This window comes from Mobula hypostoma, chromosome 3 (assembly GCF_963921235.1).
Source record: "Mobula hypostoma chromosome 3, sMobHyp1.1, whole genome shotgun sequence".
In the NCBI taxonomy this organism is placed as follows: domain Eukaryota; kingdom Metazoa; phylum Chordata; class Chondrichthyes; order Myliobatiformes; family Myliobatidae; genus Mobula; species Mobula hypostoma.
The window spans coordinates 124,340,853-124,366,959 of record NC_086099.1 but is presented as its reverse complement, the minus strand read 5'-3'; the positions used below and the strand labels follow the sequence as shown (position 1 = coordinate 124,366,959).

The 26,107-nt window shown below is 42.7% G+C and overlaps 2 protein-coding genes across 9 annotated transcripts in view; one reads left to right on the top strand and one right to left on the bottom strand.

Moving 5' to 3' along the window:
• The first annotated feature begins 403 nt into the window (after positions 1 to 403).
• LOC134344243 (ADP-ribose glycohydrolase OARD1-like) lies at positions 404 to 13,444 on the top strand. Of its 4 annotated transcripts, none has more exons than XM_063043715.1 (6): positions 404 to 695; positions 2,951 to 3,000; positions 4,259 to 4,412; positions 9,077 to 9,135; positions 11,963 to 12,075; positions 12,346 to 13,443. In XM_063043715.1, exons 2-6 carry the CDS (start codon positions 2,968 to 2,970, stop codon positions 12,545 to 12,547), a joined length of 561 nt encoding a protein of 186 aa, XP_062899785.1. In that variant the 5' UTR covers positions 404 to 695; positions 2,951 to 2,967; the 3' UTR covers positions 12,548 to 13,443. The 4 variants fall into 4 exon arrangements, with proteins under 4 accessions (XP_062899785.1, XP_062899783.1, XP_062899784.1 ...); XM_063043713.1 differs by having other exon boundaries at positions 411 to 695; positions 2,948 to 3,000; positions 12,346 to 13,440; XM_063043714.1 differs by lacking the exon at positions 404 to 695 and adding an exon at positions 876 to 1,013 and having other exon boundaries at positions 2,948 to 3,000; positions 12,346 to 13,441.
• Positions 13,445 to 16,196: 2,752 nt separating this feature from the next.
• Positions 16,197 to 26,107, bottom strand: part of apobec2a (apolipoprotein B mRNA editing enzyme, catalytic polypeptide-like 2a) — a 48,228-nt gene continuing 38,317 nt past the window's right edge. For 3 of the 5 annotated variants that reach the window (XR_010017399.1, XM_063043710.1, XM_063043711.1), the window contains one exon: positions 16,211 to 17,659. The gene's annotated coding sequence lies outside the window, so the exon portion shown is untranslated. Of the gene's footprint in view, positions 17,660 to 26,107 lie in introns of all 5 variants that reach the window. The other 2 variants (XM_063043712.1, XR_010017400.1) reach the window with 2 other exon arrangements.

The following is a 26,107-nucleotide window of genomic DNA, read 5'->3' as shown; positions in this document are numbered from 1 at the left end:
CATGGTTTGCTCAAGGCTGAAGGCTTGAGAATAACCCAGTTTTTACTTATATAAAACTGGCACTCGTTTCACAGAGTCTTGCGGGAAAATTCATTGTTGTACATACTTTAAACTAAAAATGAATGTCCCACTTTCAGGTCAACCCTATTACTTTTTGGAAACAATAGCTTCAAGAGGAGATGTAGTTAACCATTCCTTTCACGCTCGTCCCAACGTTTATTTTTCAAACGAAAGCTGGCACATTTTTACCCGCGTAAACGTAACGCCTGGCAGATTTATTCCTTCCGTAGCAATTAATATTTGTAAAAATAATCAAAAGTTATTGAAACGGCGAACAGAACGAGACAGTTGGCTGTGCAGTGGTCAGAGCTAGTGTATTTGATAAAATTACTTTAATTTTTAAGAATGATTGTAATACTGCCTCGAAAGTGACGCAGCCCGACTCTAGAGGAACAACACAATTCAGCGGCTCGAACGTCATCTCAGGCACAGGAAATTCCGCATTGCTGCCACACTTTCTGTTGCTGAGAAATCTCGGTACAGCTTCCACCTGGTGCATTTTGAACGAAAACAGAAAACGCCGCGGTAGGAAGGACAAGCGGGTCAGGACGCAGACACACAACACCGACTCCTTCCCAGGGTCCTTCCAGTCCTTCAATTTTCATTCGGTTTGCAGTCTGACTGCGCCATCTCTGGTATTTCTCTTCCGTTTACCGCTTCGGCAGGGCGGCGGGGAGGCTGGGCTAGGGCGACGGTTTTATATTGGCAGGAAGGGCTGGGATCTCCGCACCTCAAGCCGCCGCAGTACCGGCAGGTTCCGTACAGTCAACTCCCCGACCTCTCCAGCAAGATTATCATCGCTCGGAGTCGGGGGCGACGCGGAAACCCGTCGTAGCTGTCGGGCTGGGTCACAATACCTCTTGCCCACACTCTTGAAGCCCGGAGCAACGTGCGGTGCAACTATACGGCCCCCTCCCCGTCTCCAGGGGCAGAAGGCTCGGGAGTCCACCTTGGTAAACACGAGAAAGTCTGCAGACGGTAGAAATCCAAAGCAACGCAGACAAAATGCTGGAGGAACTCGGCAGGCCAGGCAGCATCAAGAAAAGAGCCCGCCTGCTCCCCTTCCTTCCCAGTATAAGGTTCTCCACCCTAAACGTCGACTGTTTACTCTTTCCATAGTTTCTGCCTGGCCTGCTGAGTTCCTCCAGCATTGTGTGTGTGTTGGACCCTTGTGAACAGCGCGGCGTCTTTAATTGTCCCCTGGCGTTATTCCAACCGCGATCCGGCGGGCTTTCTGCCCCTCACTACAGTGGATTGTCTGTTAGTGGCTGTTCTGTAAGAGTTATTGTTCATTTGGTGGGCACGCTTCCTTTTTTTATTTTTGTGTAGCAGTTAATATATACCTTGATAGAATCTCGTTTGTAGCCAAAACTACGTTACCCCTTTAACGTCAATAAATGCTCCATGTTGATATTCCAGGAGCTGGCTGTAGGGCATGAGCTGTCCGAGTATTCTCATTGAGGTCGGGGTGGGGGGGGGGGTGGTTTGGGAACAGGCATTAAAAAATTGCAGGAATAGATTGACGTAGGAACCAATGGAATGGCCTTATCTGAAACCTTGTTTAAATGCTTTTTAAAAATGTTGTTCTTAAGGAAAATGAATCTTTAAGTTTTAGTAGGTTCCCTGATAAAAGATCCTGGCTCCAAGTTTTTCATTGGGTATCTGTTTCAAATGGGTGCCCTTCCATGTACCTTCTCTGTCCCCATCATCGCGGTTCTGCTGCATTCTCCTTCCCAGGGCCAGCCCGAGCCTGCTGTGGAGGATCTTGGTGCCTATGATTTCATAAGATCAATTTGTGGCAGGTATTCTTTGCTCTATATGAGTTTCAAAACACTCAGCTTCAGCTTTTTCTCTGCAGCACCACAAAGCAACCAAAGTTTGCTGTCTTAATTAATGTTATCCACTAAATCCAGCAAAGAAAGATGTCATATGTGGTATTTGCCTGTCCAAAATGCCTAGATCAGTAGCTTGCCTTGTAATAAAGTTTTGTGTAGGAGTTTGTAAGAATGTTTTTTAAGCCTTTCCCATATTGGATGAGGATATACTTTATTGAAGGTTTCAATAATATCCCACAGTTGTTTGCAAAGCATTTAAGCACATGAGCATAGTGGTTTGCACAGTGCTTTACAGTACCGGTGACCCGGGTTTACAGCCGGCTGTTGCCTGTAAGGAGTTTATACATTTGCCCCGTGACCTCATGGGTTTCCTCTGGGTGCTTCAGTTTCCTACCACAGTCCAAAAACTGAACGGTTGGTAGGTTAATTGGCTAAGTGAAATTAAGGGTTGTTGGGTGGTGCAGCTCGAGGGGCTGGAAGGGCTATTCTGGGCTGTGTCTCAATTAAAAATATATATATATTTAATATGCTAATGGGGTTTGCAGGAATATAATAATTGAAATTTGACAGGTTAGCAAAGCAAAGTTAACGAAAAAAATTTTTTAAAATACATGTTCATTTAGAACACATGAAGTTCTTTAGCCAGAGGTTGGTGAATTTGTGGAATTTGTTGCCACAGACAGCTGTGGAGGACAAGTCATCAGGTATATTTAAAGCAGAGGCTGATAGATTCTGGATTAGTAAGGGCATCAAGGATTGCAGAGAGAATGTGGGAGAATGGGATAGTCGGTCAAGCTTGGTTGAATGGTGGGACAGGCTGGATGGACTGAATGGCCTAGTTCTGCTCCTATGTCTTGTGATCTTTTCTTTACAAAGTGGGGAGGGTGAGGAGAGTTCGAGGGAGGGAAGTTTGAGCACCTAAACAGCTGAAGAGCCGGTGTTGGAGAATATTGTGTTTCAGCCGTTCTAGAAGCAGTAGAGTAGATAATTAACCAGAATCAGGCAGGATCAGGAGAATTGTGTAGTTAAATAAACACTCCTGTTATCTTCAGCAGGTAGGATAACCAAAAGGATGGATTATACTGAGAAAGCACCAAAGCGCAATGTGAGTATGTGAATGTAATCATAATCTGCCTAAAAATAAGCTGCATCTTACTTTATTAAGGAACCAAAAGAAGTTCATCATAATGTAAGACTAATGATGTTTGCCTGATATAATGTCAGGGCTACTGCTTCTCCAGTTCTGACCCATCAGTTTTTGCTTTGGCCATATCTTCAGCAGTTGCTCACGCCCTGAACGTCCTGGAAATTACCTTTTTTTTTAAAAGGGTCCTTAAGGCCATCTCTGACTGAATTATTATCGTCTCTAATAATATCCATAAAATATAGCAGAATTAGACCATTTGGCCCATCAAGTCTGCTCTGGCATTCAGTAATGGCTGATTTGTTACCTTTCTCAATCCCATTCTCCCACCTTCTCCCTCTAACTTTTTGATTCTTTAACTAATCCTGAACCTCTCAACCCTCTGCTTTAAATATACAAATATACCCAATGACTTGGCCTCCACATCCATCTGTGGCAATGAATTCCACAGATTCACCATCCTCTGACTAAAATATTCACCATCTGTATTCTAAGTGGATGTCTCTCTATTCTGAGGCTGTGCCCTCTGGTCCTAGATTCACCCACCCTGGGAAACATCCTTCCTACATCCACTCTATCCAGCCCTTTCAACATTCGATAGCTTTCAATGAGATCCCGCTCCCTCCCCGATTCTGCTGAACTCCAGCGACTACAGACTAGGAACCATCATACACTCCTGATATGTAACCCTTTCACTCCAGGGACCATTCTCATGAACCTCTTCTTGACCTTCTCCAATGTCAGTACATCCTTTCTTAGATAAAGGGCCAAAAATTGCTCTCAGTACTCCAAGTGGAGCCTCACCAAGTGCAGTCCAACCAATGCCTTATAAAGTGTCAGTATTATTTCCTTGCCTATACATTTAAGTCCTCTTGAATTGAATGCTCACGTGCGTTTGCCTCTTTGTGTCCGGTGGACAGCACTGGAACAGGTTTTTGGTCCAGCAAGTCTGTGCCAAATATCAAGCAGTCGTTTACACCATCCTGTGGGCATCATGATGGGGTAATGCTTAGTGCAATGCTCTTACAGCGGGGGGCATCGGAGTTGAGTTCAATTCTGGCGTCACCTGTATGTCCTCCCCACGGGGTGCATATTAGGTATGCTTTCGATGGTGAAAATAACTATATCAATGGGGAATTCTGAGCATGGGTGGAATAAGATACTGGGGACGGTGAGCCAGCTGTTAAATTTCTGTAACTGATTTTCTTTGCCGTCATAGGGCTTTGCTGTCTCGTACGTGACTGGTGATCTGTTCCGGTGTCCAGCAGAAGAATCACTGGCACACTGCATCAGTGAGGACTGCCGTATGGGAGCAGGGATAGCAGTTGCATTCAGAAATAAGTTCCAATCCATCGCAGAGCTACGGAGCCAGAGTAAGAGATTGAAGTGAAGTTATTGTTCACTGATAGAACGTACATCTTGGTTTTTCACTAAAACTTAAACCAAATATTCTTGTGACTGGTGAAATATTTGCTTAAGTTCTTTCGTTGCTGGCCTGTGCTATATTCTCCTGTGTGTGTATGTGGACGTCAAGGGAAACATTTTATATTAGATTAAAATCTTTTTTTTTAAAGAAAAAGTTTCACAGATTTACAGGTTATCGAGTATTGTACTAGAGGTGTTACATGCTCAAGGAGATCTGTTTTTTTTTGGTGAGAATGCTGTAATGGTCTTTTGGAGGTCACCTGATGTGATTTTCCCACTGTCATGAGGTCACGTGATGACATGTGCCCCGTGACTATATAAGGGTCGACCCAGGTGACGCAGTGGGTTTTTGAGTTTGTAGATTTCCAGGTAGAACGTGTTGTATCTCCGTTTCTGTTGCGTTTGTTTTCGTGACGCAGTTTCATTTTTAAAACGGTTGTACGTTCTGTTGGAAGATTCCATATTACTTGGACTGGAAATTCGTGGCTGGAAGTGCCAATTTACTCAATTCCGACAGTTTTGAAGGGAGAGTGAAGAATTCATCGAAGTGAAGGATCGAGAGAAGTCGGCATCGGTTGGCAGTTTAATAAAGGATCGACCTTACTGAGTCTTCGTTGAAGAGAAGCTGCATTGAGATAACTCTTGCAATAGCGCAATGCGTTCATGCAAAGGCTCTGTCTCTCTAAAAGGAATTTAAGGTCAGTTGATTTAAACTGTTTATTTTTGGCATCTGGAATCCTGTGGACAGAACCAGCAGTAAAGGTGCGTCGGTGAAGAAATCGTTCTCCAGAGAAGTCTCTCCCGATTGAATGTGTAAAACTGTTGGACTTTTGAAGTTATCGCTTTAAGAACTATATCTGATTGTATCGCTTTAAGAACCAGAGCCGAGTGGAGTTGGTGAACGGCTGCATACCTGTTAACCTCCGGTTAAAGTTTTCCTCTTTTTTTTCCCCCTATCGCTTATACGTGTTTAATAAATGTTTGGTTGTTTTTATAAAACCTGTCTCGATTAATATTCATTGTTGCCCGTTACGTAACAGAGGTCCCTTTTCAGAATAAGGGATTGCTTGCTCAGGATTTATTCAGGGTTAGTGGTAGTTCTTCATCTGATTATTGTTAAATCTATTGTGACGTATCTGCACGGAATTTTATAATAAAATTGCCGCTGACCCTGCTTCTGTGAGTAATGATAAATCCTTTAGATAAAAGGAATTGGGGAAAAAAAGGGCTAATTTCTATAGGGCTGAGACTAGAGTAGTCAGTACAGTATTGTTGCCATTCCCAAAGAATCAGAATCAGGCTTATTATCACTGGCATGTGTGGTGAAATTTGTTAACTTAGCAGCAGATTCCAATGAGTGGGCAGTCGCAAGGCTGCGGGACTGGACGGCATCCCAGAGCGGGTACTCAGGATGTGTACGGCACAACTGACAGGTGTGTTTACAGTCAGTTTTAATCTCTCCTTCTGCCAGTGTAGAGTGTCCTCCTGCTTCAAAACATCCAACGTTGTCCCTGTACCTAAAAAGACCAAGGCAACATGTCTGAACGACTGGCGTCCTGTCGCACTCACCTGAATACTTAGCAAATGCTTTGAGAGGCTGGTCAAGGACTACATCTGCAGCTTGCTACCACCCAAACTGGACCCCAACAGTTCACCTACTGACACAACCAATCAACAGACAACATGTTAGCCACAGCTCTACATATTGTCCTTGCACACCTGGAGAAGAGGGATGCTTATGTGAGAATGCTGTTCTTGGACTACAGTTCAGCATTCAACACTATAGTTCCCTCTGGGCTTGACAAGAAGCTCAGAGACCTTGGCCTTGACCCTGCCTTGTGCAGTTGGATCCTGGACTTCCTGTCAGATCGCTGGCATGTGGTAAGAGTGGACTCCCTCACCTCTGCCCCTCTGACCCTCAACAGAGGTGCCCCTCAGGGCTGTGTCCTAAGCCCCCTGCTTTACTCTCTGTATACCCATGACTGTGTTGCCACCCACAGTTCCAATCTGTTAATTAAATTTGCCGATGACACTACATTGATTGGCCTTGTCTCAAATAATAACGAGGCAGCCGACGGAAGAAATCATCTCTCTGACACGGTGGTGTCAAGAAAGCAACCTCTCCCTCAATGTCTCAAAAAAAGAGGAGCTGGTTGTGGACTACAGGAGGAATGGAGACAGGCTAACCCCTATTGACGTCAATGGATCTGGAGTTGAGAGGGTGAACAAATTTAAGTTCCCTGGTATAAACATCACCGAGGATCTCAGGTTGTCTGTACAAACTGGCTGTGTGATGAAAAAGGCACAACTGCGCCTTTTACACCTCAGACGGTTGAAGAAGTTTGGTATGGGTCCCCAAATTCTAAGAACTTTCCACAGGGGCACAATTGAGAGCATCCTGACTGGCTACATCACTGCCTGGTATGGGAACTGTACTTCCCTCAATCACAGGACTCTGCAGAGAGTGGTGCAGACAGCCCAGCGCATCTGTAGATGTGAACTTCCGGCTATTCAGGACCATTTTATAAAGACAGGTGTGTGAAAAGGGCCAGAAGGATCATTGGGGACCCGAGTCACCCCAACCACAATCTATTCCAGCTCCTCCCATCCAGAATACGGTATCGCAGCCTAAAAGCCAGGACCAACAGGCTCCAGGACAGCTTCTTCCACTAGGCCATCAGACTGATTAATTCACGCTGATACAATTGTATTTCTGTGTTATGGTGACTGTCCTGTTGTACATACTATTTATTACAAATTACTCTAAATTGCACATTTAGATGGAGATGTACAGATATTTACTCCTCATGTATATGAAGGATACAAGTTATAAAGTCAATTCAAAATTCAATTCATTCAAAAATTCAGTTCAATGCAATATACATAATATGGAAGAAAACTAAATAAATCAATTACAGTGGGTATATATATATATCAGAGATTAAACATTATGCAAAAACAGAAATAATATATATTGAAAAAGTGAGGTGATGTCCAAGAGTTCAATGTCCATTTAAGAATCGGATGGCAGAGGAGAAGAAGCTGTTCCTGAATCACTGAGTGTGTGCCTTCAGGCTTCTGTACTTCCTACCTGATGGTAACAGTGAGAAAAGGGCATGTCCTGGGTGTTGGAGGTCCTTAATAATGGACACTGCCTTTCTGAGACACTGCTCCTTGAAGGTGTCCTGGGTACTTTGTAGGCTAGTACCCAAGATGGAGCCGACTACATTTATGACCCTCTGCAGCTTCTTTCGGTCCTGTGTAGTAGCCCCCCCCCCCCCCATACCAGACAGTGATGCAGCCTGTCAGAATGCTCTCCGCGGTACATCTGTAGAAGTTTTTGAGTGTTTTTGTTGACATACTAAATCTCTTCAAACTCCTAATGAAGTATAGTCACTGTCTTGCCTTCTTGGTAGCTGCATCAATATATTGGGAGCAGGTTAGATCCTCAGAGATCTTGACACCCAGGTACTTGAAACTGCTTATTCTCTGCACTTCTGACCCCTCTATGAGGATTGGTGTGTGCTCCTTCGTCTTACCCTTCCTGAAGTCCACAATCAGCTCTTTCGTCTTACTGACGTTGAGTGCCAGGTTGTCGCTGCGACACCACTCCACGAGCTGGCATATCTTCGAAGGGAAGGTTGTTAAAGCACAGCAAATATTTGCCAAACAGGGCCCAGGATTGTGAGTCTTGACGGGTGCCACTTGAATGTCCTTTCTGAAGCATCTAATATTAAAGGGCACAAGAGTGGATGTAGGATGTTTCACCTAGCTGGGTAATCCTGAGGGGGATGATTAGTCTTGGGAGGGGGGCATTTTCAAGACTCAATGAGAAATTTCTTCACTCAGAGGGAAGGAAATTGTTGACTGACTCTTCCTATTGGCTCAATAAGCTCTGTGATTGTTTTCAAAACTAGTGTCAGTTTGGTTTTTGGATGTTAGAGGAATTGAAGGATGTGGAGATGTGGTATTAAAATAGTGTGTGGTAGAAGATCAGCCATTGTATTGAGTGGCTGAGGGGACTGAAAGCCAATCCTTTTGTACAATATCCTTAAATAATGCTGGAAGGGATAAATGGCCTATCTCTACTCCAAATCTTAATATTTTCTGACTGAAATTCTTACACTTTATGGTTGGTTTTTATCTTGGCCATCTTTGTACAAGAGTGCAATAAAGGTAGACCAGGTTGTTTTCTGTGATGGTATGTTTCACATGAGGAAAGGTTAAGTTGAGCAGGCCTGTACTTTAGAATGAGAGGAAATTCCAGATGGGATTGGATGTAGAGTTGATATTTCTACTTCCTGGGGTGTCAGATTCAGACAGCAAGGAATTAGCCAAATACAAGTTGTTTTTTTCCGCCAATGGATAACAAATCTTGGAATTCACCACCCAAGAAATCTATGAAGGCCTAGTCCATCATTTGAGATTGATCAGTGCCAGATTTTCCACTACTATGGAGTTGGTGCAGGAAAGTAGCGCTGAGGTGAAAGGTTAGCCATCACGTTGTTGAATGGTAGACTTGGCAAAAAGGACCAAGTTGGTCTAATTCTGCTTTTTCTTGTGTTCTTGATAAACCCGTTACTAAAATGACCAACTTTTCTTTGCTTCACAGAGAAGAAAACTGGAGAAGTGGCAGTGCTGAAGAGAAACCAAAGATACATTTACTATCTGGTAAATCAAACACTATGATTGCTCACTATATGAAGTATTTTTAAAATTTTGATTCAAAGGTTCATTTATTATTAAGTTTACAATTCTGAAATTCTTCTTCTCTGGGTAGCCATGAAGCCAGGAATGAAAAAGAAAGGTGGCACGGTCATCAACCCCCTCAAATCTCCCCAGCCGGCACAAAATAAAAGAAGCATAAATGGAACTGGCATGTTAACCGCCTCCCCCAAATCCCCCTCCCTGTACAAAAAAAATGAGGAAGATCGGGGAAAAAATGCAGAATATAAAAATGTATTAGACTGGAAGAAGTCTCTAGTCCAAGTCCACATCCAAAACACAGAAAACCTGGGCAACACTCTCTGGGCACAGCGGGTGGCTCTCCCCTCTCCGGTAGCAGAGTGACCAAAAGACGGGCAGCTGGTACTCACCCTCTGCACCAGATTCAATGTTTCAATCTCTCTTGTCACTTTAATCGGCGCACAATGGAAGCCTTAATCAGTGAAATGGAGTCGGACATCGGCTCGCGCCCCATCCTGCAGCCTGCCCGCCATGAGGTTTGCGCCTGCTGCCCCTGCCTCCCAGAATTTTTCAAGGCAATAAATTGTTTTGCGCGATACCAGACATAATAATAGCATTGTTTTCTGGTTTGACAAACTTCCAAAATGCGTCTCTATTATTTGCTTATGACTAAACTCAAGTGACTGAAGCTCACTGGTTGACGGTAACATTTCAGTGTTTGGTAATGAAACATTTGTGATCTGATTGTCTTTAAATAACAAATCCTAGTTTTAATGTTCACTTAGTGCCAATTTGCGTTTGGTATATTTTTGTGTCCAAGTTCTATCTGGTATAACAGGCTTCATTTGGGGCTTGTGCCAGTATATTATATGAACAATTTTAATGGCACAGTATTCTGTATTTTTATTTTTTCCTGCCGTGGTGTGGACAATGAAGCCCACCCAGATTGTACTTTTGAAATGTTTCCTTTTCCATATCCTTGTAAGACAAGTCATTCAACCTACCTATTTTAAGCCAATTCACAGCAGTCCCATTTCCTCTGGGCACCAATTTACTTTGTAATTGATTTGTTAGTTCTTCAGTTCTGTATTTCATTTGTATATAAGGAGCATCTTCTAGTAGTGGCCAGTTAAACTATGACGCGGGAGAGAATGGAAGGACCTGGAGAAGGCCCGCGCTGTCACTAATTTAGTGGATAAATACAGGTCTGCAAGGGAAACATCGGAGATTTCTAAAGGAAGTAGGGAAAGAAATTTGATGCCAAATGATTTGGTTCAACGATGGTGCTAGAGGATTATAAGACAGCAAATTTTACACCTTTGTTTAAAAATAGCTATAGGAATAACAAACAAAATAGGCAGTCACTCAAAGTTTGGATTAATAAAGGGAAGTCAGAGTTAATTTGTTTAGACAACTGACTTGATTTTTTTTTGGCTAAAGTAACATGTGAATGTGCTTCTTTAACTTTCAAAAGGAGATTGATAGTGTCATAGACACACAAGGGATTCTGCAGATACTAGAAATCCAGACAACACAGAAAATGCTGGAGGAACTCAGCAGGTCAGGCAGCATCTAAGGAGAGGAATAATCAGTCAAAAGTTTTCAGTCGACACCCTGAAGGTTGGCATTGACTGTTGTGGACTGATCTGCTGAGTTTCTCCAGCAAGATAGTGTCAGGTAATGGGCATGACATTAAGAGAAACAATTCCCATTGGCAGAAGGGAGTCAGCAAACAAGACAGAAGGAATTGGCACAGGAACCAAAAGTGATATGAGAAGTATTTTGTAGAGCAAGTAGTTAGTGTGTGGAATGCACTATAAGGGGAATAAGTGGGAAGCATTGGTAATTTTTCTCCAAAATTCAGCTGGCTAGTTTCTGGGAAGTTGAGGGATGGCTTTGGAGAAGCTAGCTAGATTTCTCAGTCTAATTAGACTGTGATTAGCCTTGCTGCAGAAATTCTTCTATAGGCTCAACCATCAAACTAGAGCTTTATCAGTGACATCCCTGCCATCATTAGATCAGATGTAGAAAGGACGCTGCCCGACCAGCTGAGTTCCTCCAGCGTGTTGTGAGTGTTAGAAAGAGTGTTAATTGCACAATGTCCAATTGCATTTCCAGTTCCAGTGTTGCTGTCCGTTGTCTATGTGAAAGATAATCAAGATTCAATTCACACGTGGGATGAAGTAGTAAAATCACTTGTCATTCAAAGCATTGCCATCCTGAAGTCCCCTATCAATGCCCCAGAGCAATGACCCAAAGCAAATGCCACAACTGCTCTTTGAATATCATGCGGTCAGTGATTCAAGTGCCATCCCAAAGCCGTCCCTTCACCTAGAAGGCACAACTTACGGACAATGTGGAATACTCTCCTCTTGCCAGAATGAGTGACTTTACCTGCCTGGCTGAGAATCTCTCCATCCGAGGTGAAAGTGAACAGCAGCTGTTTTTAAAACAGTACCTTCCTCGGTGCACGCACTGGCTGTGGTATGTATGGTGTTGCTCACCAACACCATTCTGATGCACTTCCAAAGCCTCCTCCCATTACCAAGAAGCACAAGGATGGCTGCAAGAGTTGATCTTCATTTCTGATTTGAGAATTCAGAGTTTGAGAGAAATATTTTAAGAAATCCGATGTTAGAATATGCTTCAGTAATCAAATTGATTTTTGTTATTACATTTCCAAACTATTTATATGCTATTTAGTTGAGACAGTGCCTTGCCTTTACCTTGAACAAATAACCAGTTTAATGTTTCACTCTCTATTAATCCAAAGAGTAATTGGTTAATATTAAGTGGGATTATTATTGCACAGATTACTAAAAAGAAAGCCTTTCAAAAGCCAACTTATGAAAGTCTACAGAGCAGCCTGGAGGCCATGAAGAGACACTGTATCAAAAGTCAAGTCACACGCATCTCAATGCCCAGGTAATAGAACACCCTGGTCTAGATAAATGAGCAAAACATTAATGGGGGTGGGGGAGAAATATAATGCAAGCTGGGCGTTGCATATTAATATGAAATTGTTATGTATGAACGTGAGATTTATTTTTTTTAAATGTTCAGCTATCTAAAGGCAGGATCTTTGTTGCAGCATTTGAAAGTATGGGGTTATACTGACTTTTTTACATAGACTATCATTTGAAGCCAAAAATCACTAGTATGGACTACTTTTCTTCTAATTGTCTTTCTTTACAGGATTGGATGTGGATTGGACAAACTCAGCTGGAATAAAGTTGCTCAGATAATTCATGATGTTTTTAAGAGCACTGACATTGTTATCACTGTGTACTCGCTGAGCAGCTCTGTGGCTTGCTGCTTTGAGTGGAAACGTGATCAGATGAGTAACTCTTCGGATTGCCATCAAAAACCAAGTAGTTGCCAAGTAGTTTGTGTTTAAAGATGTGGTCCAAAGGAACAGGAAGCAGCAAGAACTGAAAACTAGGACTTGTAATTGATTGAACCTGGTTGGTATACTCATCTAAAAGTGGGAATAGTTTCTGGGAGTTTTCGATTAAATGAAACATCTTCATCCTGTGGGAATTTCAGAATGCTGGTATTGAGATGAAATCACTTCGGCTTGGATTCTGTGCTTAAGTGTTACTGATGCTGTTAGGGAATGGATGTTGAGTGTTTCCTAGATTTCATATTATAGAAAGTGAACATGGACTTTTAACAAAGGAGAAAATGTGAAGTTTGGCCTTTTGCTCCAGTAGATGGGGAGAAGCAACATAGACTTGAAGGCACAACCTGAAAGTGGACTGGAACCAAGAAACCTGGAGGTTCATTTGTGTAGATCTTTGATTATATTAAGAATAGATGGTAAAGTGTAATGATCTTAGGTACCATGTAAAAAGTACAAAACTATGAAAGTTGTGTTGAATGTTTTATAAAGTATGCATACTGTTCTGGTCATCATAAACTTAAGAAACTGAAGCCTTTGCACACTGATCAGATTTGTGAAGATGCTTCCAGGAAGAGAGCTACAAATTTTGTTGGAGAATCTGGGGTTGTTTCAGTAAAAAGATTAGTTTGGAATGTGAGGTAGAACTTTGTTTAGCAAGAGCTGATAGCTTGCCACCTATAACTATGGGCAATCAATGATTTCAAAAGGAAATTGGAATAGCACCTGAATGAAATCAGCTTATAAACAGATGTGGGAAAGCAGGGAATGTGATTGGCTGAATGGGTCAGCAGAGACCTGATGTCGACTGAATGCGCTGAAGTAATAATTCTAAGACCCAGTGGCTATTTTACATCCTGCTAGTGAGGTGGGAAACATTTGATCATAAACTAGTTGTATCATGGGGAGCTTTAACAAAACATTGTGAAAGTTATCCATCTGGTTGTGTGTAGAAGCTTGCTTAGGCTTTAAGAATTGTTTGGGTGAAATGTACAATTAAAGCACCCAGTAGGAGTGTTTGAGTGCCTGAAACAAATCCAATTCAAGTCTTTCTGAAAATGTGAAAATTCCGTAGGCTCCAGTGCAGTTGTACAATTCATTATGTACACATGCAAAATTCTGGAGAAATTCAGTGGGTCAGGCAACATCTGCACTGTTTCTAGGTTTTGACCCAACACAGACTCTTCATTTCCCTCTATAGGAAGCATGCCTGAGCACTGAATAACACACACAAAATTCTGGAGGAACTCAGCAGCTCAGGCAGTATCTATGGAGAAGAATAAGCAGTTGTCGTTTTGGGCTGAAAACCTTCATCAGGACAGGAAAGGAAGGGGGAAGAATCCAGAATAAATTGGGTGGGGGGGGATGGTTGGAGGAAGGTAGAAAGTGATAGGTGAAGCTAGGAGGGTGTGGGGGGTGTTTGAATTAAGAAGCTGGGAGGTGATAGGTGGAAAAGGTGAAGGGCTAGCGGAGGAATCTGATGGGAGAGAAGAGTGAGCTATGAGAGAAAGAGAAGGAGAGGGGACCAGGGGGAAGAGTTAGGTAAAGAGAAGAGAAGGGGTGAAAGGGAAACCAGAATAGGGAATTGAAGGGGGCGGGGAGCTTAAAAAAATTAATATTCATGCCATCAGTTTGGAGGCTAGCCACATGGAAAATGAGGTTTTGCTCCTCCAACCTAAGAATAGTAGAGCATGCCGTGTCTTGAAAGTAGTCTATTTTCTACACAGGGAGAAAATTCAAAAATCCAAGTTGCAAAGGGACTTGGGAGAAGGCTTCGATAAAGTAGATGCGAAGAGGGTGTTCCCTATGATGAGGAGACTAGTACTGGAGGACACAGCCTGAAAACAGAAGGACGTACATTCAGAATGGAGATGAGGAATTTCTTTAGCCAGAGGGTGGTGAATCTGTGGAATTAGTTGCCACGGGTGGTTGCCCGATTGTTGATTGTATTTAAGATGGAGGTTGATATATTCTTAATTAGTCAGGGTGTTAAAGGTAATGGGGAGAAGGCAGGAGAATTGCATTGAGAGAAAGATGGATCAGCCATGATCAAATCATGCAGCGGACTTGATGAGCTGAATGCCCTAATTCTGCTCCAATGTCTTATGGCCTTGTGTCAAAATGGAGATTGGAATTAAAATGGTTGGCCACCAGGAAATCCTGTTTTTAGCAGATGGAGCGAAGGTACTCGACAAAGCGGTCCCCCAGTTTTCGTTGGGTCTCACCAATGTGAAGGAGGCTGCATCGGGAGCACTGGACACAATGGACAAGCCCAGCAGATTCACAGGTAAAGTGTTGCCTACCTGCAAAGATTGTGCGGGGCCCTGAATGGAGGAAAGTGGGCCTGTGTATCACTTTTGCTTGCAGGGATAAGTTCCTGCAGAGAGATCAGTGGGGAGGTAAGAATGGACACGGGATCACAAAGAGAGTAATCCCTGAAATAATCTGGTTTAAAAACAAATTATAAGATGGGCTGCTCCAATTTGTGTCTTTCTGGACAATATAAGCTTTGATGTATATGCAGATATTGAACTGACACTATTGCTGATGGGACAGTGATATTAGGAGTTTGAAGAGATTTGGCATGTCAACAAATACACTCAAAAACTTCTATAGTTGTACTGTGGAGAGCATTCTGACAGGCTGCAAAACTGTCTGGTATGGAGGGGCTACTGCACAGGACCGAAAGAAGCTGCAGAAGGTTGTAAATCTAGTCAGCTCCATCTTGGGCACTAGCCTACAAAGTACCCAGGACATCTTCAGGGAGCAGTGTCTCAGAAAGGCATCGTCCATTATTAAGGACCTCCAACACCCAGGGCATGTCCTTTTCTCACTGTTACCATCAGGCAGGAGGTACAGAAGCCTGAAGGCACACACTCTGTGGTTCAGGAACAGCTTCTTCCCCTCTGCCATCCGATTCCTAAATGGACATTGAAGCTTTGGACACTACCTCACTTTTTTTTAATATACAGTATTTCTGTTTTTTTGCACAATTTTAAAAATCTATTCAATATACGTAATTGATTTACTTGTTTATTTAGTATTATGTTTTATTTATTATTATTATTTTCTCTCTACTAGATTATTTATTACATTGAACTGCTGCTGCTAAGTTAACAATTTCACGTCACATGCCGGTGATAATAAGCCAGATTCTGATTCTGATCTAGCTTATATAAAGTTACGTAAACTGTCACCTTGGTCGGTCGCTCTCTCTGTCTCTCTCTCCCCCTCTCCTGCCCTCTCCCCCTCTCGCGCCCTCTCGCCTTTCAGTTCCACCGGAATCTGCGCACTCTGCACGACGTCTACCATTTTACCAACTTTCAATTCCCTCCCCCTCCCCTCACTGCCTTGCCTTCACTATGGAATTCCACTCCCTGCACAATTCCCTACCCAGATGGGAGGACCTGAAGAACTCCAGTTACCTTTTTAAACGTGGATTTAATCAGTTCCCCTCTTAACGCTTGCCTATGTCTGGCAGAATTTGTTTATCCAGAACAAATTCTTCTTTGATTACTATCGCTTTCTCCAAATCAACGCAATAGGCCTAGATATGACTGCCTTGCATTGGCTACACCGAGCAATCGCTTTTCCAAATCTGCTCTGGCTTCACTTCAACTTTAAACACTACAATTAGTTCAAGAATTGGTTCTGCTTCAGCAGCTGTGCAGAACTCATTAATTTCATCAACTTCTCTGTTAACTTGCACCTGTCCTCAAGATTACTGGGACTTTTCAGATGCCTCTCCTTTCCTGATCTGTCTCCATCTTGAGACAAACTATCCAAAGCATTTACTACAAACTTATTGACTCCCATAGTGACCTAGATTACATCTCCCACTCTGTCCTTTGCTGGGATGCCACGCCTCTCTTCCATTCCCCCCACCCATTCTTAGCCTCCCTAACATACAATAGGGGTAGAGTTCTCTCGGTCTGTATACCCCATCAGCCTCGGCATCCAGCACATCATTCTTCATCACTTCCACCAGATTTAATGTGATCCCACATGCCCCTTTCCACTATCAGCAGGAATCACACTGGCAACCTCCCCTCTGCTTTAATGTAACCTCCTTTATCCGTGAGACCACTTCTGTAGCAAAATTTTCCATGACCATGATTGTTCTTGGCAAGACCATGATTACCCACGTCATGCGACACAGAATATAACAAAGAAATGAAAATTTCCATTAGTGTGTGGTGGAGTAGTAGAATTTAGGCAGAGTTGTTGGGAGTTTAAAAGGAATAAAACATGCTTGGTGTAAACAGGTGTTTGATAGTTGACTTGCACTTGGAGTGAAGTGTGGTATGATTGACTGTGAGCATGTTCAAGTGAGAATGATTCTTACAGCTGTCTTTCCATAACAGATCTACATTGCTTTTAGCAGCAATATACGTGGTAGAAGTGACCCTTTCATAAATTGGTCAATTGGTGCACAAGATAACACCTGGATGTGCCACTTAAAATAAACTGATTTGTCAGTAAATTGCTGCATATCAGTATGTGTTGTGTTCCAGTTATTTGAAGAGCTGTTTAAAAGTTAATCAATTTGTTTATGATAATTTTCATGATTAAACATCTTGTGATAGATAAGTCTTGGGATAGAAATAAAAAAACTACCAGAAACCCTGAAGGTGAATCCAGAAGTTTCAGTTGTAAATGGTGTGAGGTAGGAGATGAGATGCTGACAGACCTGAAATGAAAGAACTAAACAGCTAAAGGGTACACAGTGTTTTATTGTAAAGCATAAAGCAGCAGTGAATACTGAATAGGGCACACTGACGTGTCCTACATGACACTGGTATTCTCTACACAAAGTATTGCATTTTATTAACATGAAACCTTCTTGCAGGCTTCAGGCAGTCCAGTATTTAAAACCATAGTAAGTAGCTTGGAGCTTCATTTCGATTGGGACATTTCACAGTAACTGCTACCAAAGAACTCGAGTTCAAGACATTAAGTACGTGTTCAAGAAACTTGATGCATTTCCAGAAGTAAAAGCAAATTCCTTTCAGTTCTGTCCGAGTGAATAAATAACCTTAGCTTCTTCACTGATGCTCGCTGTGTTGTGTGGAGTTATTGAAGTGTTTGGCTTTAACAGCACGCAATATTCTACAATAAAGAGAAGTGTACAATTATTTAACAATATTGTCCATTAGCTGTTACATATAAAGTTCAGCAGGTTATTTTTGGCTTCAGTGTGTTCTTTGTACTGAATATGTTTTAGTGATTATTGGCATGCTGCTGAATGTTGGTAAGGACTCCAAATCCACTGCTGCTCCTTGAACTTGCCACAGGTTAATTTGTGGTCACCTGAGAAAGCAAACGGCCTTAATTACTAAACAGACAGCAAAGCTGGCATTGCAGGAACTTACCCAGGATCTCACTGAAGAAGAAAATCCTGTATGTGCTGAAGTTTCTGAAACACAATGTTTGGCCTTCAGGCTTCCATGATACATTGCAGAGCTATGTTTAACAGCAGATTAACGTCTAGTTACAGAACCACACACATGGAATATTCCTGGCCAGACAGCCACATATGGATTAGAAAGATTAGAATTGGTGCCAACCGCAGTCAGCTCTTTCCCACTGCATAATTAGAAAAGTTTCCACGCTCATAGTACTGACTGGATTATGGAGAGGTATGTCATTTTTCTGGGCTGTCTTCCCAATAAATACTGAGACAGCTGATTTGCTTTGTGAAGGTATACAAGACTCACATATGCCATAAAATGATATAAACCAAAATAAGGAATTATCAGTTAACTCCACGGGAAGCTGTTTCATCCACTATATCGAGCAGCTCTCTATAGCCTTGCAGCATCTCTTGTTGCCTCTGTCTGTATTAATGGACTAGTGCCCATTATCCATGGTGGATTGAGCCTTGCCTCATTAGCAACACACGGTCCTGGCGTAGATGAAAACCAACGTAACTCTGCTCCAAGTGGAGTTTGACCTACTTTGAGATAGAGGGAGACCTTATTTGATGCTAGCGCTAAATGCAAATATGCTTTAGTGCACTAACAAAAGGTGAAATGTAATAATAGACTTTATATCTACTTTATGATATATCATTAATCCATGTAACATTTGTACAATGAGCAAGAAAAAAAAACGAATTTATATTAGGAATTTATTTTAGTTTAAAGAATGTTTGAAGTAGAGAGAGAGACATCTTACAGGGTGGGAACCATTTGCAAACTAAATCTCGTCAGGAGTGAGTCACTGTTTGAAGTAGCGACTGATAACGAACTGGAGTGGGTCTAATTCCTAGCGGAAAGATTTACTAGTGCTGCAGGCCAGGGGGTGGGGATGGAGAGGGTTTAAGCTAAAGTTGCAGGGCAATGGGAACCAGGAAGCCAGAACAGAGTGTGAAGTGGTTGTAGAGAACAATGTTACTAAGCCTTTAATACAAAGTCAGGAGCATGGTGGGACTAATGTTCTGAGCTGTGTATATTTTAATGCAAGGAGTATTGTAGGAAAGGCAAATAAACTTGGGGTATGGATTAGCATGTGGAATTATGACATTGTATCAGTTAGTGAGGCTTGGTTGCAGGAAGGGTAGGACTGGCAGCTCAGTATTCCGGGGTTCTGGAGTTTTAGGTGTGACAGAGCGGGAGGGATTAAAGGAAGATGGGTAGCATTACTAGTCAGGGTTACGGTCAGGATGGGACTAGGCATTTTCAGTCTGAGTCTCAGCCTGGAAAGGGTCCTGACTGTGTGGAAACATCATGTGTGGACGCAGCACCCAAGAAGGGCCAACTAAATATCTTAAATTACTACTGTCTACTGGCCCTGACCTCACACATCTTGAAGACTCCAGAGAGACTGGTCCTAGCTCACCTTTAACCCTTTTCCAGATCTGCCCTCGATCCCCTGCGCTTTGCCAACCAGGAGCACATTAGAGTTGATAACGCTGTCAACTACCTGCTGAACCGAGCTTAGTCCCATCTGGATAAGCAGGGCAGCACTGTGAGGATCATGTTTTTTGATTTCTCAAGTGCTTTCAATACCATACAGCCCTCATTGCTGGGGAAAAGCTCCGTTCAATGCAGGATGGCATTTCCATTGAATCCCGGATAAGGGACTACTAGATTGGCAGACCGCAGTTTGTACAGCTTCAGAGCTGTGTGTCAGACATGGCTATAAGCAGCACTGGGGACTGTGTTGGCTCCCTTCCTGTTTACCCTGTATACCTCGGACTTTAGATACAACACTGAGTCATGTCATCTGCAGAAATCCTCTGATGACTCAGCAATAGTTGGGTTTATAAAGGGAGGATGAATACAGGGCCCTGGTGGAGGACTTTGTCAAATGGTACAAGCTGGATCAGCTGCAGCTCCACATCAGTAAGACAAAGGAGATGGAGATGGACTTTAGGAAGGCTAAGCCTGCATTGCTCCCTGTTATTATTGATGGTGAGGACGTGGATGCGATGAAAACCTACAAATATGTGGGGGTGCACCTGGACGACAGGCTTGAGTGGAGCACCAACACAGAAGCTGTGTACGAGAAGGGACAGAGTCGCCTCTTCTTCCTGAGGTCCTTTGGAGTCTGCAGGCTTCTCCTTCACATGTTCTACCGGTCTGTTATCGCCAGTACAATGGTCTATGTGGTGGTGTACTGGGGCAATGGCATCAACGTGGGTGATACCAACAGGCTCAATAAACTGATTAGGAAGGCTGGCTCTGTTATGGAAATCAAACTGTTCACACTGGAGCCTGTGGCAGAACAAAATACCCTACAGAAAATAATGGCAATTCTGGGCAATGTTTCTCACCCTCTGGATGCCACATCGGCTGAACAGAGGAGCACTTTTAGTAATAGACTAAAACAATTGTGGGGTGTATGGGGTGTCTAGGGAGGGGTAGCACCTCTGGTGGGGGGCCTGCCGTGCCCTTTTTCAGGGCAGCTCGTCCACCTTTGGTCCCCACCCGGCGCTCAGCTCTCACCTGTGGCTCCAAGTAGCTGTAACACACGCAGCGGCCGCACCCCGGTAAACCGTCTCGGCAGACGGGCCAAACTAGGTGAGGGTAGCCGACGGGTCCTCGACCCTCGGTGAGGTAGGGGATCTGCCTATCCCAGCGTGTGAAGTCTGGCCATGGCAGATTGAGTGGAAAAGTTCGATTAATGGTCCAACGGTCAAGAAGGCAGGCCGGCAGGCGTCTGTGGAGCGTTAAGAGCACGACAAGGGACTTAAGACTTCCTGGTCATCCACTGCAAGAGGTGGTGATCTCCTTAAACCCACCCGGCAGAAGGCAAAGGCAAACCGCTGCTGTAACTTGCCACGAACATGATTTCCCAATATGTCAGAGCAGCGTGGAGGGAAATCGTCCGCCAACTGGAAATTCCAGATGCGACCCAACGACGAAAGCTATTGTGTTGCTCCAAAGAGAGCTATATGAGGCCATTCTTACCCTCAGCCATTAGGCTCTATAATGAGTCAGCCTATAGCCGGGGAAGTGATGACCCCCCTCCTGTTAGACTATTCGAGGAAACCTATTTTTTTAATTCTTTCTTGCTTCTCTTGCATTTGTATATCTGTGCACTTGTAATGCTACTGTGACACTGTAATTTCCTTTAGTATCAATAGCTATCCAATGGTTGAGCACGGACTAGATGGGCCAAATGGCCTGTTTCTGTGCTGCCGTGTTCTATGAATCCAATCTAAAATAATGATAGAATGTAATGTTTTATTCCTAATTTTCCAAGTTAAAGATTTTGAAATAATAACCAATTACAGGCTGCTTCTCGTTGCCTGGCATTGATTCTGAAGTTTGATCTACGTACTGTATATTCTCTGACTTAACTTGACGCGATGAGACGAGTGGTTCAACTTTACTATGCATTACCAGAACAAATATTAAAGAATTGAATTTAAAACCTTCTTAAAATACAGATACACAACTTCAAACCGTCAGGCACAGCCTTAACCTTGGACCAAAAGGGCTGCAGATCTTCCAGAGTTAAGGTGAAACAGAAATAGCTGCTTCTGATGTGGTGAGAAGTCTACGTGAAAGGAACAGCTGAAAGCTGCTGGCGTCGAGTTCCAGCACGTCAGACTGTGATGCCGCGGGACAGACCATCACATACCTCGCTCAGATGGTCTTGCTTCAAATTATTATCCTTTATCCATTGTAAATCATGATAACGCTTGTGTATTTCCAACAGGTTCTGTGTTTTTACGCATGAGTATTAAAAGTTTCTCCTTTGTTCTGTTTGGTGAATATCCTGAGTACAAAACTTCAATTCACCCAATCGAATAATGAGCTTGCATTCAATGAACTGGGCCGTGTACTCAGTCCCTTCTCATAGCACCTCCAAATTACATGTACCCACATTCCTGTATACTTTTTATATCCTAAAACATGGCAGTTATGAATTTTTATTGCCAGCAGATATAGCAGGGAAATATCAATTCTGTGAGAGATACATTTTTGAAGTCTCACATTTTCAGCCCGTCTCTAATCTAAAACCCTAAAGTAATAAACAATTATTTGTTGCTTTCCTGTCAGTTTCATTTAATATCAGGAATAATAGAATCACGTCATTCCTGAATCTTTTTTTAAATAAATCTTTGTGTGAAATCTTGTAATTGAGACATCGGATCAAAGTATGCTTTCAATGAATATATCCTGAACTTAAAGCTCACATTGTCCTGAAGATTCTGTATGGCAAGATAGCAGTCCATTGGGCTTTTTGATTATTTCCCATGTCTATGACATAGTCATCATTAATTTAAAAGGAACCCAAGGTTCTTAGAGCGGAGAAAGTAACCCACCAATCAATATTCAGGGCACACTTACACTGAGTGTGAATAACTTTGAAGTTGCTTGCATGAAAATTTATTTGCCACAGTTTACCTGTTTAGTAAATCCTTTAATACCACGTTTTAATGCTTCCAGCAAGAGCATATATCATAGAGTCAGAGAAAAGTACAGTACAGAAACAGGCTCTTCGGCCCATCTCATTTCTGCCGAACCATTTAAACTGCCTGTTCCCATCGACCTACACCAGGCCCCTAGCCCTCCATACCCCTACAAACCATGTATCTTATCCAAACTTCTCTCAAATGTTGAAACAGAGTTGGCAGCTCATTTCACACTCCCAAGACCCTCTGAGTGAAGTAGTTTCCCCTTAAAATTTTCACCTTTCCCTCTTAACCTATCACCTCCAGTTGTATTCTCACCCAACCTCAGTGGAAAAAGCCTGCTTGCATTTGTCATCAGCAAATTGCACAACCTGTTACTAAATATGTTAATAGTTGAGACCATAATAAAGATTCCCCCAAAGACATGACTGGTTGCATTCTTCCAGATAATCTTCAGTCTTCGCTTAAGTCAATAATTCACCCTCAGTCCTGTGGGGTTTGTTGTAATGGTTGCTGTGAGCAATTTTATCAAATGATCTTCCCAAAATCCATACAAAAGTACCAACTGTAGATGCTCCTATATAATTTATTCACATCTTTAAAACCAGAATTAAGCTCTCTTGTCATTGCTAATCCTTTATAAATCTATATTATTATTCTCTCTTTCGATAAGGGGTTTCCAAACTTTTCTATGTCACGGAGCCTTACCATTAACCAAGGGGTCCGTGGTCCCCAGGCTGGGAACCCCTGATTTAAATAAAGTTCAGCAAAACAGGAACAAGATGATTGGCACTGGACAAGTAGGTGATCTCAGTCAAGTGGCAGAGTCCTTGCTGGAAGATTGGTGTTTACAGATAGTGGGAGCGGGTAGGATCAAGCCAGTTTTCGCATTAAGCTCAATTTTTACCAAAATTGTCGTGAATACTATTGAAAGTGTTGAGGAAATTCAAAATATTTGGTTGCATTCAAAATATGCAGCAGGAAAACCAGATGCCTTTCGAGAAATGGCAAACATTAAATGCCGGTGAAAGTGAACTCACCGGCTTTAGCAAATACATTTTAATGAGTGAATGTAAGCAAATTTCAAAAAGAACTTCCATATTTCAAGAATGAAAACATACATAAAATAATTAACAGCTGATTATTTGAGGAAAACGTATGGTGTATTCAAAGTGCAGTTGAACATAGACGGAGAGTTTTACAAGGTCAAATTCATGGACTTTCACTAGCTGGCCTGATATAATAATTTAGAATCGTTATTCATAAAGTTTTCATATGGGGGGAGATGTTTGGGTTGTAAACTCACCATGCCAATATTTTCTGTTTGCACAACTTACCTAGCGTGAAACTAGAGCACCAAAGACATTTTTTTTGTCAGAATTTCAAGAGTTGTTACAGCTGCCCAATTGGTTAGTGCATTTTTTAAAAGTATTTTTGTGAAATATGGCCACTGTGTAATATTCAGTAACTTTTTAGAGAGTACCCCGGTGGCTGTGCCCCTTGACAATAGGTACTCCTGTTTGAGTACTGTTGCAGGGGACAGCTTACCCGGGGGAAGCGACAGTGGCCGTGCCTCCGGCACAGAGTCCGGCCCTGTAGCTCAGAAGGGTAGGGCAAGGAAGAGGAGGGCAGTTGTGATAGGGGACTCGATAGTAAGGGGGACAGATAGGTGATTCTGTGGACGCAGTCCAGAGACCCGGATGGTAGTTTGCCTCCCTGGTGCCAGGGTCCGGGATATTTCTCATCGTGTTTAAGATATCCTGAAGTGGGAGGGTGAGGAGCCAGAGGTCGTGGTACATACAGGTACCAATGACATAGGTAGGAAAAGGGATGAGGTCCTGAAAGGAGAATATAGGGAGCTAGGAAGGGAGTTGAGAAAAAGGACTGCAAAGGTAGTAATCTCGGGATTACTGCCTGTGCCACGCGACAGTGAGAGTAGGAATGCGATGAGGTGGAGGATAAATGCGTGGCTGAGGGATTGGAGCAGGGGGCAGGGATTCAAGTTTTTGGATCATTGGGACCTCTTTTGGCGCAGGCGTGATCTGTACAAAAAGGACGGGTTACACTTGAATCCTAGGGGGCCCAATATCCTGGCAGGGAGATTAGCGAGGGCTACTGAGGTGACTTTAAACTAGAATGGTTGGGGGGTGGGAATCAAATTAAAGAGGCTAGGCGAGAGGAGGTTAGTTCACAACAGGGGGATGGGAACCAGTGCACAGAGACAGAGGGGTGTACAATGAGGGTAGAAGCAAAAAGTACTAAGGAGAAAAGTAAAAGTGGCAGGCTGACAAATTCAGGGCAAGCATCAAAAAGGGCCACTTTTCAACATAATTGTATAAGGGCTAAGAGAGTTGTAAAAGAGTGCCTGAAGGCTTTGTGTGTCAATGCAAGGAGCATTCGTAACAAGGTGGATGAATTGAAAGTGCAGATTGTTATTAATGATTATGATATAGTTGGGATCACAGAGACATGGCTCCAGGGTGACCAAGGATGGGAGCTCAATGTTCAGGGATATTCAATATTCAGGAGGGATAGACATGAAAGAAAAGGAGGTGGGGTGGCGTTGCTGGTTAAAGATGAGATTAATGCAATAGAAAGGAAGGACATAAGCCGGGAAGATGTGGAATCGATATGGGTAGAGCTGCATAACACTAAGGGGCAGAAAACGCTGGTGGGAGCTGTGTACAGGCCACCTAACAGTAGTAGTGAGGTCGGAGAAGGTATTAAACGGGAAATTAGAAATGTGTGCAATAAAGGAACAGCAGTCATAATGGGTGACTTCAATATACATGTAGATTGGGTGAACCAAATTGGTAAAGGTGCTGAGGAAGAGGATTTCTTGGAATGTATGTGGGATGGTTTTTTGAACCAACATGTCGAGGAACCAACTAGAGAGCAAGCTATTCTAGACCGGGTTTTGAGCAATGAGGAAGGGTTAATTAGCAATCTTGTCGTGAGAGACCACTTGGGTAAGAGTGACCATAATATGGTGGAATTCTTCATTAAGATGGAGAGTGACATAGTTAATTCAGAAACAAAGGTTCTGAACTTAAAGAGGGGTAACTTTGAAAGTATGAGTCGTGAATTAGCTAAGATAGACTGGCAAATGACACTTAAAGGATTGACGGTGGATATGCAATGGCAAGCATTTAAAGATTGCATGGATGAACTACAACAATTGTTCATCCCAGTTTGGCAAAAGAATAAATCAAGGAAGGTAGTGCACCCGTGGCTGACAAGAGAAATTAAGGATAGTATCAATTCCAAAGAAGAAGCATACAAATTAGCCAGAAAAAGTGGCTCACCTGAGGACTGGGAGAAATTCAGAGTTCAGCAGAGGAGGACAAAGGGCTTAATTAGGAAGGGGGAAAAAGATTATGAGAGAAAACTGGCAGGAAACATAAAAACGGACTGTAAAAGCTTTTATAGATATGTAAAAAGGAAAAGACTGATAAAGACAAATGTAGGTCCCCTGCAGACAGAAACAGGTGAATTGATTATGGGGAGCAAGGACATGGCAGACCAATTGAATAATTACTTTGGTTCTGTCTTCACTAAGGAGGACATAAATAATCTTCCAGAAATAGTAGGGGACAGAGGGTCCAGTGAGATGGAGGAACTGAGCAAAATACATGTTAGTAGGGAAGTGGTGTTAGGTAAATTGAAGGGATTAAAGGCAGATAAATCCC